This window comes from Amblyomma maculatum, chromosome 5 (assembly GCF_055883805.1).
Source record: "Amblyomma maculatum isolate TAMU_Amacu chromosome 5, ASM5588380v1, whole genome shotgun sequence".
NCBI classification, from domain to species: Eukaryota; Metazoa; Arthropoda; class Arachnida; order Ixodida; family Ixodidae; genus Amblyomma; species Amblyomma maculatum.
Window position 1 is genome coordinate 149,785,987 of NC_139348.1, and position 12,730 is coordinate 149,798,716.

The 12,730-nt window shown below is 44.5% G+C and overlaps 1 protein-coding gene across 1 annotated transcript in view; it reads right to left on the reverse strand.

The window, feature by feature from the left end:
* Positions 1-12,730, reverse strand: part of LOC146189936 (uncharacterized) — a 29,079-nt gene that overhangs the window by 425 nt on the left and 15,924 nt on the right. The window contains exons 3-5 of the mRNA XM_084604664.1: positions 10,045-10,184; positions 5,349-5,493; positions 1,079-1,138 (exon numbers count right to left, since the gene is read on the reverse strand). Of these exons, the coding sequence (XP_084460790.1) occupies positions 1,079-1,138; positions 5,349-5,493; positions 10,045-10,064 (225 nt within the window). The 5' untranslated portion in view covers positions 10,065-10,184. The remainder of the gene's footprint in view (positions 1-1,078; positions 1,139-5,348; positions 5,494-10,044; positions 10,185-12,730) is intronic.

A 12,730-nucleotide genomic window follows, 5' to 3' on the forward strand; every position in this document is an offset into this window, starting at 1 on the left:
ATGTTTAAAAGTCATGGTTCAAAATTATACAATCTGTGCATCTGCCACGAGTAATTTGCAGTTTAGTTTAGTCTATGGGGATTAACGGTCCAAAATCACTCGTGCTATGAGGGCTCTGGAAATTGACCACGTGGGGTTCTTAAACATGCGCCGACATTGCACAGCACACGAGTGCCCTGCTTTTTGCCTCCATCGAAATGGGCCGTAGCAGCCAGGATTTGACCCCGCGTCATTCAGTTCAGCAGTCAAGGGCCTTAACTACTCAGCCACCATCGCTGGGCACTAATTTGCATCCGCCACGACTATTCTGCCATAACCACTAAGCCATCACAACGAGGTGCTTAATGGGTAGATCATTTGGCTGCTAACGCTGCTCTAACCGTAGCAGATGTTGCTCAAACCACGAGAGAAACGCAGCCATTAAATATGACAGTACATTTTCAAGACAAGCTCTTTACACCCGTGTGACACTTCGCTGCTCTAACTGCAGTTTGTCTTCATTGGTGACATAACACTAAGACGAAGTTCATTTCATACAAAGCACAATGTTTGATATGAACATAATAACCTGCACTGAGATGTGACACGTACAAACACAGCAAGTCAGGCATTGTAAAATGAATACTACAGTACATCAACTTTATAATGAACGATGCTTTACTGTAACTAATATGATTTCATTATGCGGGTGCTTTTGTTTGCATGCTAAACAAGCATGAATAAAGTTGCTAAGGTGTCCTAAATCTTTACTACCTGGCATGACAGAAAGTCACAAGTATAACAAAACATTAAAACCTTGCAGAAACTGCATAAATGCCCATCACGAAGGTGATACTTTTTATCACCAATTTCTGGCCTACTTCTTGGACAAAAATGTTTCTTGAAATGCATTGTACTGATGCAATTACTTAGCACCTCAAGGAGATGAAGGTGAAACACAACTGTCTTTTAGTTGTATGCGTTGTCCCTAGCAGACTTTAGGAGGGCATTCTACTAACAGACTAGCATCGATAAGTTTAGAAAATAACAAAGTCTGTCATTAAAATGAAAAAAGGTGCAGAATGTGAAAAGCCCTTACCTCAGTCCTCTGTTTGTTCCGTAGAAAGTGGAGTGTCCTGTATGCAGTTAGCATTTGCATACAGAAGAATAGAAGACCACAAAACTATTAGTGCATGGATTTAAAAAAATTAAGGCTCGTTTTGCAGGACTTGCTAAAAAACTAAAATTCAAAAGCCATTCATATACTAATTGGTACTGCAATCATGTACTCCTTTATTATTGCTAGAGTTAAGTTCATTACCATAATTTCCAAATGCATCACGCAAGGCGGTTTATCCTGATATCAGTTGCAAGTGCTGAGCATTCATGTTGTGACTAAACTAACTACCCACTTAAGGGGGGACGAGGGTCTTAAAACTAACATTTTTAGTTATGGCTAGAATCTCACGAAACTTTGCACACAGATGTGGTTTTCTCTCCTGATTTCAAAAATGTAATTATAATTGAGCTGGTGGTATTAGATCAAAAGTTATCTAACAAAGTCCAGAGCATAATTAGTGAATTTCTTACGCAGCTTTAATGAACTTTCTCATTGCATTTCGTTGCTTTTAATTACATAGATTGATAGCCAAAGTCTTCCCATACCCGATGACATCCTTCGTTTTCCTCAAAAAGGCATGTCATTCTCACATATTATGGTGAGAGTAAAAGGCTGCATTATTTGAAACGAACTCATTAAGCTAATCTCAAATTATTGACATTTATCTATTGCCTAAACTAAAAAACTAAAAATGTCATCGGGTACTTCGTTTCTCTCTGAAGAAAATGGTACCAAAGTTATTTGTATGAGCTAAAAAGAAGTTATCAAAACCCTGCGTAAGACTGTAGAGATCGACCAAAAATATGAAACTGAGAAAACGGCACTTGAAGTTTGACCACATATTATAACTTGAACAATCAGTAGCCTCACTGTGATATTTCTCACCAAAAATGTCATGCTCTTCCCAATTCCAAAACTGTCTTTGGATTTTGAATATGTCAACTAAAACTGAAACTATCACCATTACCCATGGCCAAGGTAGTGAGTGTATGCCATTAGGAAATCAGCAAAATTTTTTTACATGCAATATTATTTTAATGGCAATTTGAAAAAATCTCGATAGAGTGATGTAAGTGTTGAATCACCCCCTGATCTTTTCAGTATGACTGCAGTGGTGCTAAATTTGTCATTGTCACTCGGCGACAATGTAGAGAAAATGCACAGTAAGGCTGAGTGCAGTGTCCAGAAACAGCACTGAGAAAAACGTATTTGCATTTTGAGACAACCTTTAACTTTTGCTACACTGCAGCTATGGTAATATAAATGGAATCGTTGTGAGGCTTTGTTCTTTATGAGGAAGGCTATATACTAAACATATAACAGTACCCTCCCCAAATACTGGTAAAAGCTTGCCACAAAGTCTAAATATACCGCCACTAGAACCAGCGGGAGAAGCTTTATCTACAACTTCATAGCCTGTGGCAGTACCCTTCAAGGCAAACAGATACTCAAAATTACGATAAAATGGTCTTGCAATATTAATAAACCTGCACAAAGTTTAAGGCTAAAGCACAGCGGCATACTGGAATGACCTAATAAATTGGCTAATGTTGCAGAATGAAACTTTGCTACTTTGCTGTACAGCACATGCAGGGCCGCACGCGGAGCCCCTTGCTGGAGCTAAAGCTCAAACTTTCACACCCCTTGAGCGCAGCGACGCGATAACTTAGACAATCTGAAAAAAAAAAAAAAAAAAAGAAGAAAGAAAGAAAAAAAAAAAAAAAAAACGACATTGTCCGCGGAAAATGAACGCGGGCAACGGCGCGATGTCAGGCTCGCCTGTCGTCTGAAACGACGCGATAAAAAAGCAACGAAGTGGTAGCGTCGGTGAGGACCATGAGTATCAACTGAACAGATAAATCTATCGATGCTATCTCTGATGCCTCTGAACCGCTTGCAAACGATTATATGCCGCCGGACGTGCTGCAGCTAGGTTGGCTAGGTCGAGAACACGCCGCGCGACCCTGGCAGCGCGCCGCCGTACTCGTTCTTCGACGCGCACTCAGCTAGGCGCTTCCGTTTTCAATACACTCCTGATACGGCTACGTCCACCAAGCTACGTCTAAAGACCAGCACCGGCTGCGGGAACGACTGATAAGATCGCGAAAGCGCATCATAAACGAGCGAGGCAGCAGCCGCGACGAAGAACGTTAAAAACAAACAAACAAAAAAATGGCAAGTCAGTCGCGCTGGTTAATGGGAAGCGCGAGACGAGGGGCTCGCTTCGCGAGCGCGCGCTCCAGCCAATCAGCGGACCGGAAACGGCTTTCGGAAAAACCGACGGTGGTTCGTTCTGTTTGAGCGACGTCATTTGGAGATGTCGCAAAATGCGCACAAAGAAACAAGCTTCAAAACAAGTCCAAGATGGCGGCGCCCAGCCGGCTGCTTCACCCGCGGCGCGCGCGCGGGAAGTTCGAACAATTTTCACCCCTTTTTTGGCCATTTCGAGGCTCCCGTGGCGTTTTAAAAGTCGATTTTACCGTATTTCCCGATCGAATTCAGTGTTGATATTTTGAAGGTTAGTGCTCAAAGGTACAGACATTCCGAAAATGCATTTTTCTCAAAATCAATTTTTTGCCCATTTTTGACCAGTTTAAGACCCGCGTCCCCCCTTAATTTCCCATAACCAAATCCCTGGGAAAAATAAGCCGCTCTATGCTGCTCTCACATCCCCTAAGGCATACTGTTAGTTTATTTTCTAATTCTCACGCTCAATACATTTTTAAAAATTTCCCCACCATGCCTTAGAGGTTGTGAAACAAGAGGCACTGTTATGCTTTGTTTTTGCCAATGATTCCCAAACCAGGGAAATCATGTTGCGCGGCTGTTGCTACGAAATGTAACAGAATCACAGCTGCCTGTTAGTGAGCCATCTGTCAGCACCACTTAACTCTGCCTCTTGGTGCATACACAAAGCGATGCACTGAACGAGCAGAAAATTCACAATAAATATTGAAAAGAAGGTGAAAGAAGTGAACTGTATTCAGACTTCTTTTTATAATTTATGAAAAATGATCCCTTTGGGCAGTTCTGAACAATCAGGAATTTCTTGCAATTTGTGAACAGTGATATAACAATGAAAATCTAATCTGCCTTTCTCATGAGAAACGTTTCCTGTGGGCATAACAAAACTTCACTGGAGGCACTTAGACACCTCTTAAGTGCGGTAAGGCGAAAACCCTTAAGCGACATTTTGTACTCATTTGCCGTGTTTGACCTCATTTAGTTTCTTTTGCACTAATTTGGTTCCTTCCTGTTTGTGTTGTTTTTATTTGGGGCAATACTTTTTCCGTGACCATTTCTTTAACTCAATACTAATCTGGTGTTTTTTACTCATTTTGATAGATCTCACAATGCCTCGACATCTTTCCACTGAACGTGGCGTCACCATCTAAGTTCTTTAGTCTTTTTTTACCCAAATTATAGGTCCTTCGGCAATCTTAAAGGGGCGATGACAGAGTCGTTTGATGTATCGCAGTTTTGTACTTCTGTGAGTAATATACAAGACCGTGATTCTATTTGCAAAGTTTGAGAGCCTGGTGCATGGTGCATATTAAAGAAAAAAATGATATGAATCAGAATTGTCGGAATTGGGAAACTCCTCCCCACTGAGAGCGACTGCCATTTTGAACACGTGTGATGTTACAACAGCCTAGATGGCGGAGCGTCATCTGGAATATCAGGACATGTCTCCTTTTCTTTTGTGGAATATAGAAGTAGTTGTCATCCATCATGTAGTAGTGCTTGATGAACATGTTACAGCACAAAAACGATAAAGAGTAAGGTATGTTTTCTTCGACATAGTTAAGGCATGGACAATGTCAGTGGGCTGCACGGTTAGGTTCCGTAGTTTATCGATGCGCTGATCCGTCGCATTATACTGGCGACGACACCAGCATAACCAATGGTCGCCTATTGTCGGTTCTTGGCATCGTGACGTCAACGGGACCGATCAATGGATGGTCACCTGATCTGCTTTGATCCGATCGGAGGTCAAGAGAGAACTTCAGCTGCGCTTGTCTCTAAGCTTAGTCGTGTTAGAAAAAAAAGAAAACAAGAAAACAAGCCAATACTTCACAAGTTCACATTTTTAACACTCATTAAGAATGAACTTTGCCAGAAAAGTCAGTCGTGCCGGCCTGCCAGCCCATTCCACAATGACTAGGCCTAGCACAAGCTCGCGGGGTTTCGCTCTGCAATTTCGGAGATTGCGGATGGCAATAGTGACCATAAATCGACGACTGCTTACATCACAAAGCCCATGGACATTGAGTGGGAAGCGTCGAAGTGATCCTGTCTGGTAAGGGCAGCCGGCAGCTGTCGGCACCGCTTGTGGGTACCCGGCGCAGGCAGGGGTAGGGGCAGCGGTAGCATCCTCGGTGCTTCTTGCAGCACTGTAGCGGTTTGTAAAACATAAAGGTGCAAACTGCAACTGATGCGAAAAGAAGTGGATAGTTTTGGTATTGCTAGCTCAGCTTGCATTTTATGCCGTGCGAATGAGCAGCATACATCCAATCGTATAAAAAAGCTATGTAAACAACCACGCTGGGGGCACAGTGGCAATCCGCAAATTGGCGCATTCCTGCGGGAGTTTAGGATTCACACACTAAATACTAAATGGTGTATATTTATGTTAAAGCACTCAAAAGTCATTTAGTGAACAAGCACTAGAAAAACGCAAGGTTAGGCTCGGGAGTCGGTCGCAGTCGCGCCTGTATGGCTGCGGGGGAGGCGAGACGGAGACGGCGGCGGCTGGGAGGCTCTTGTTCGGTGCGGACAGTGAAGCATGTTCGAATCGCGTTGGGCTTTTTTTGTGATGACGGGACTGAAGCGGCGGCGGCAAACTTTTCGTGCGCTGGCTGTGGCCAGACTGACTTAGTTTCGCAAATATGCTTTACCAGTCGAAAATAATTAAGTTTGACTAACACACGCATGCCTACATAACAGTGTATAAACGGTATGATATAATATAATAATATATAGTATATAATACAGTCGAACCCGAATATATCGAACTCGAAGGGGATCGCGAAATAGTTCGATATACAGAAATCGGCTTGTGACGGCACTTACGATGCGAAAAAACGATACCGTATTTGTCACGTAATCAACCCACTCGCATAATATACCCACTCTCCACTTTTGCACAAGAGAATTTGAAAAAAAAAAAAAAAAAGGCGTTAAGGCCAGCTCACTCACATGCAAGCGATTGAGCGATCTCAGCAACGATGCGGCAGCGACAGAGCGAAAATTTTCAAACTTGGAACTGCGTCCCTCTCGCTGCTCGAGCCACCGCGGCAGCTCAAAACAAGGTTTCTGTGTCGCCTCGGCAGAAATCAGAAATCGCGAGCGTTTCCGCTTGCATGTCGATGGCGCGCGTCACTCAGTTTCAATCCTCTCATCCACAGCTCATTTCAAGGCAGCGTGCCAAGATGCTGCGCAGCAATAGCTTCACGGCGCGTTTATCTTTTGATAGCTCCTGCGGTGACGGGGAGCGAACTTGGCAGAGTGCCCGTGATGGCTTGATTGCACAAGCCTGGTTCGATTTATCACGCCGCGCTTGGAGCGGGCATCATGATCGCAGCAGCTGACCGTGCGCTTTCGTTGATTCATACATGCAAGAATAAACGACTCCCGCCAAAAAAAAACAACAACAAAAAAAAAGCCCTGCCGCTTCTTAATGTCTGCAGCCGCCATATCTTGCGCTACGCCGTGCGTACAGCACACCGGCAAAAAAAGAGAGAGAGAGAGAGAGCCACGTCAGCCGCCGCGCGCAGAGGGTTCGCAACACACGCTAAAGCGTCCGACTTCTGTTTGAAAACGGGCTAAGCTGGCTTGGCGCATGCGTAGGTAGCGTGTGCTGAAGGAGAGAGATAGATCGGCAAAAGAATAGGCACACCCACGCACATGGCTTGCAAACGTCATGTGCTGGCGCGCGGGAAACGATAACTGCAGATGCGCGCGCCTTTGGGGAATGGGCGCGGCGCTGCCCAGAGCAGCGGTCGCCGAACTGTCCCCTCATTCCTTCCGCGCGTGGCTTGCAAACGTCACGCGGCAAACGACCAAGGGTGATGCGATCGTCTTTGGAGAAGGCCCACTTTCCAGTGCCTGGTGCGGAGTTCGATATATCGAACGATCGGTGAAATTGAGTTCGATATATGACGCGGCTTTCCTATACTTTTACATGGGATTTTCACGGGGATATTCCGCGAGTTCGATATAACCAAAATTCGATATAATCGGGTTCGACTGTATAATTATCTCAAGCATAAGCGAGGAATCTGCTTCGTTTAGATGATGTTTTTTTTCAGCTCACCTAATGTAACAAGGTGTGCCCTTGCGTCCAATTATGCTTTTCTTTTCTTAGTTTTTGGTCCAAAGAAACAGCAGGCAATAACTCAGCAATCAGCAGCACAACGTATACTCCCGCCCCCTCACCCTTATCACTGCTTACATGGCGGAAGCAAACATTGGATGTATCACTTTTTGTATGTGGGAGCGGTTTTTTGCTAAAACAAGGCAACTCTCATACCATAAGAATAATATGCTTCTGATTGTATCCTTAAATAATGCAGCACGAACCCATAGATTTTGGCCTCCTTGACAATCTCTAGATAGAAGCACAGTTCTCCGAAGATACCCGAGCTCACATATTGTGTTGAAGGCTTCTGAAAGAAAAAAAAATTTGCAAATAGGTTCTTTTTGCTAAAAAAACAAGATTCCTCAGCGGTCACCGTCCAGTGTATGTAAGCACCTCAGTGCAGCGAACATCTAATAGCAGACATTGGGACGATATGCCGATGTGAAGTCAGCGATCAAAGCTTGCCAGACTAGTGAACTGCTCTATAAATGATTGAAAAAATTCCTTTTTAAAATATCTACTGCATCAAACAAGCTCAAATTTCTAAGAATTATAATTTCACATAGTGAAATGCAATAGCGCAAAAATTCAAATGTTAGCTGCCATGACCTCTTTAATTACTCTTAATTACACTTTCTTAATCTAATTCGACACAGATCTGGCTTTCCTAAGCCAATTCTGACGTTTTTATTTTACTATTTCGACGTCCAAGCTGTTTTCACGTCCCCTGATATGTCGACGTCTGGCGTTATTTCTACGCAAACTTGACATTTGTGGCTCTAATTAGTTTACTAATTTTTATATAGTCATCAAACTTGGCTTCTTGGTTCATTTTTTCTTCCTCATCTCATACAATCATTCTTCTATCTTTACTCATTCAAGCACTAGCAGGTGTGAACACCTCACACAGACTCATACTTTCTGCCCATACCCATGAGCCTAGAAAAGCTTCCGCCTTAAATATTATGGGAGACACTTGAGCTCTGCCTTTAAGGGTATGACACAGTAGCTTAGGCGACCAGACCACATATAAAGCCGCATAAACCTACCTGCGTGGCTTATAAGTGTAACTTGAATGCAAGGATCCTGGCAGGCTGATTCTGATATCACCTTCGCATATGAAAAGAGAGGCCTGATCGAATTGGCAGCTTCTGCCAAACATAATGTCAGGAAGCCTTACGTCCAGTTAGTGCTCGGCCATGTCAGCTGCCAGCTACCACCTGCCAGTGCCATGCTGGTGATTTTTCGCTCAACTGGACCCCGATGCCGGATTTTCAGTGAACAGGGCCTTCAACACTATTGCGTTAAAAGCTCATCTGCTATGAAGATAACTGGTTAAAACGCACGCAGAGACTCACACGACCCGATTCCGCCAGGCACCCATTGTGCATGCAACGTGGCAGGCATGGCATACAGGCACACGCAGTAAATGTACATATCTCAAACAACCAATACGCATTTTTTTTAAAAGGAAATGGCAAAGAATTCGTTTTTATACTCATGTTAACTACTTTTCAAGGTTCACACTTTTACCTAACCGACTGAAGCTAGCAAAGATAACCCGACACTTGTTCCTACACTCAGCCCATTGCTTACAAATGCAATAACAAAGTATATGAGCACAAACTAGAGTCCTTCTAGTACCGTATTTATTTGCATTTAACCCTCCTCTACCTATAACATGCACCCCTAACTTTATAACCTGCACAGTTATCTGAAAAACAATTAGCACTAGAAAGATACAACTGTACACTCGGTATCACTTCATTTTCAGAATATTTATTCAAATGAATGCCACAACGTCACTGGTTATATAAGTCTCAACCGTCACCGCTCTCACTGCTACCATACGAGGCTCCTCCCACTGAGGGCGACCACCATTTTGAAATGCTCATGTTATGTTGCAAGAGAATAGGTGGCAGAGCGTCGTTTACCATGCAGGCTGCAATATCAAAAGACAAGTCTCTTTTTCGTTTGTGGACGAATGACAGTGTGGTCCCCCATGTAGAAGTGCTTGATAAAGACGTTACCGCACCAAAGCGATATAAAGTAAGGTACGTTTTCTTCAGCATAAGGCATGATCACAGCCGGTGTGTTGCGCAGTTAGGTTCCTTACCTTATCAACGCACTGATCTGTCGCATTACACCGTCAAAGTCAGCACAACCAACTGTCGCCTACCACATCACGTAGTGCGTACTCGGCCCCGCGACGCCGACCTAACTGATCAGCGTACCATCACTTAATCTGTTTTGGTTAGATAGGAGGCAGAGTGAGAACTTGACACCCGGTGAGTTAACGGCTTAAACAGCTGCGCTTGTCTGTAGCTTAGCCGCGTTAGAATAAGGAAAACAGGCAGCTACACTTTATATGTTCCCCCTTCTCATGAGCAATGACCTTGGCCAGAAATGTCAGTCAGAGCCGAACTGCCGGCCCAGTAAGCAATGAGTAGGCCTAGCGCGAGTATGCGAGGTCCAGGTCTACAGTTTCAGCAATTACGGAGCACGCATTCACAAGCTTTAGTAGTTGCATGTGGCCATCACGGATAGTTCTGGCAATAGTGATCCCAAATTGATGACTGCTTACATCACAGAACACGTGCACATTGAGCGGGAAGCGTCGATGTGACCCTTGTCTGGCGAGTGCAGCCGGCAGCTGTCGGCGCCGCTTCTGGGCACCCGGCCAGGCAGGAGACGTACGTAGCATCCAAGGTGCTTCTTGCAGCACTGTTGTAATTTGTAAACAAATAAAGGTGCAACTGGTGTGAAAAGAAGTAGATAGTTTTCACATTGCTAGCTCAGCTTGCATTCTATGCCGTGCGAATGAGCAGCATACATCCAATCATATACAAAAGTTATGTAAACAAACACATTGGGGGTGCAGTTGTAATCTGTGAATCTGCACATTCCTGCGGTGGAATGTTTACAAACTGAATACTAAATGGCGAACATTTTCACTGAAGCACTCTCGAGTCATTTGCTAGACAATCACTATAAAAACACAAGCTTAGGCTCGAGAACCATTCGCAGTCGCGCGCGCACGGCTGCGGGGGAGGCGAGACGGAGACGGCTAGGAAGCTCTTGTTCAGAGCGAGCAGCGAAGCGCATTTGAATCGCGTTGGGTTTTGCGACAATGGAACTGAAGTGGCAGTGGCGGCGCGTACATTCGTGCGCTGGCCGTAGCCAGACTGAGCATAGTTTTGCAAAAATGCTTTACCAGCCAAAAATAATTTTGACTAACACGCACATATAACAGCAAGCGAAGAGGTACCACTTCGTTCAAAAGTTTGTCTGCTCCTCTAATGTAGCAAGATGTCTCTCGTGTCAATGTATGCTTGCTCCCCATGTAGTTCGCCATCCCCATAGTTATAGACGCTTGTCAAGCCGATAAGAAGCCAACAAAAGACATAGCCAAATCCGCATCCATAGCATAGTCTGTTTATTCTTCATGCTTCGTTCAGCCAGCAGTTGTTAGACCTTTTGTCAGATGCTGTTTCAACACCCAGTCAACCCAATTTGCACTGTTGGCCTGCCCTTGTTTTGGCACCATGAGTGTGACTCAGTAGCACTCTTTTACAGTGAAAGAGAAGCTAAAGATTATAGCCACTGCCAAAGAAATCGGCAACAGAGATACAGCAAGACAACATGACGTCAAGGCGTCGTGCATTCGCGACTGCAGGAAGAAAAAAGGGAGTCTTAAAACAACGGACTGGGACAGGCGAGCATTTCGTGACCTGAAGACTCGCTTGCACCCCAACCTCGAGACGTAGCTTGTGATGCGGTGAAGGGTTGCCTTGCTGAAAGCGGCACGGACCTCGTAATACCTGGCAGCATGACGTCCATGCTACAGCCACTCGACGTGTGCGTGAACAAGCTGTTCAAGGCGAATGTGAAGTGGCTATATGCCCAGCGGATGGCTGACAGCCCTTATGCCCTCATGCCAACAAGACACGTGCAAAGGCCCGATATTCCACTGCTCTGCCAGTGTATCGTGGATGCGTGAAAAGCGATACCGGCTGACTTGGTGCATAACAGATTTAAAAAATGTGCCATCAGTAACAGCTTGGATGGTTCCGAGAACGAGTACACCCTTGAGAGTGACGATGGAGCCTCGGATGATAGCAGTTAGACTGGCAACAGATTGAGAATCGGATAACCAGTGGCCTTGTGGTGGTTGTTTAATAAATGTTCTGAAAACAAAATGATCACCGAATGTGCACTTGAACCTTTCCAGTGCTCTTTTCTTTTTTCTTTTTTTTCTTTTTTTCAGATAAATGTGCAGATCATACGCGAGGACTTTTTTTTTTTTTTTTTTCACGGAGTTTGAAGTTAGGGATGCGGGTTATATGCAGGGGCAGGTTATGAGCGAGTAAGTACGGCATTGCCATACTTCTTGGATGTCTGGTGAGGTCCCTCCCGAATGGAAGCTGGCGAAAATTGTGTCTGTTTTGAAACCCTGTAAAAAGTAAAAAAGCAAAGCCTTTATTGCGAATGCAATACTACTTTCACTTTCAAGCAATTGCGGAGCGAAGGCGGTGCACATGAAATGACCTTTCGCATGACCTCTGTGTGACGTCACGCCTCAAAGCTGGGCGACCAACTCGCGCCGTCCGTGAGAGACTGCGGTGCGCATGAACGGCGGTCTAACTCCCGCTCTCTCCGCCAGGAGCGCCACAGGTGCTGTGACGTTATACAGCTGTATAAAGCGGCGCCGTCCGTGAGAGACGACGGTGCGCATGACTACGATGCCGCCTACTGCTAAGGATGCTTTCGCAACCTACCGGGCTTAACCAAGCTAAGCCTCTGCTAACTTTTTTCTGCCCATCGCCCTACCGAGCAGCGTAGGTAAGCTTATGGAGTGAATGATCCGCAAACGCATCACATGGTTCCTTCAAAACCGAAGTATTCCCAAGAAATGAATCCCAAGAAAGTATCCCCAAGAATGAGGGTCATGAAAGCTTTTTTTTTTTAAATCTTCCTGAAACTTTGCATGCAAATGCAGAATAGAATGCAGATTTTAAATATGCATCCAGATTTAAGATATCTCATCAGGAAGAAAGGTACGGCAAAATAATGTGCCAATTTCTTATGGTCTATGATGGTGTTTCTCATTAAAAAAGACCTCCTTTAGGAACATGCACACATTTCAAAAGGTCCACCGCACATGCTAAAGCTAAGGAAATTCATATACGCTAAGATGAACTCGCTTAATACGAATCCTCCATTAAGATGAACCGCAGAGGTTGTTTGTGTAAAAAAAGGCTTAAGATGAA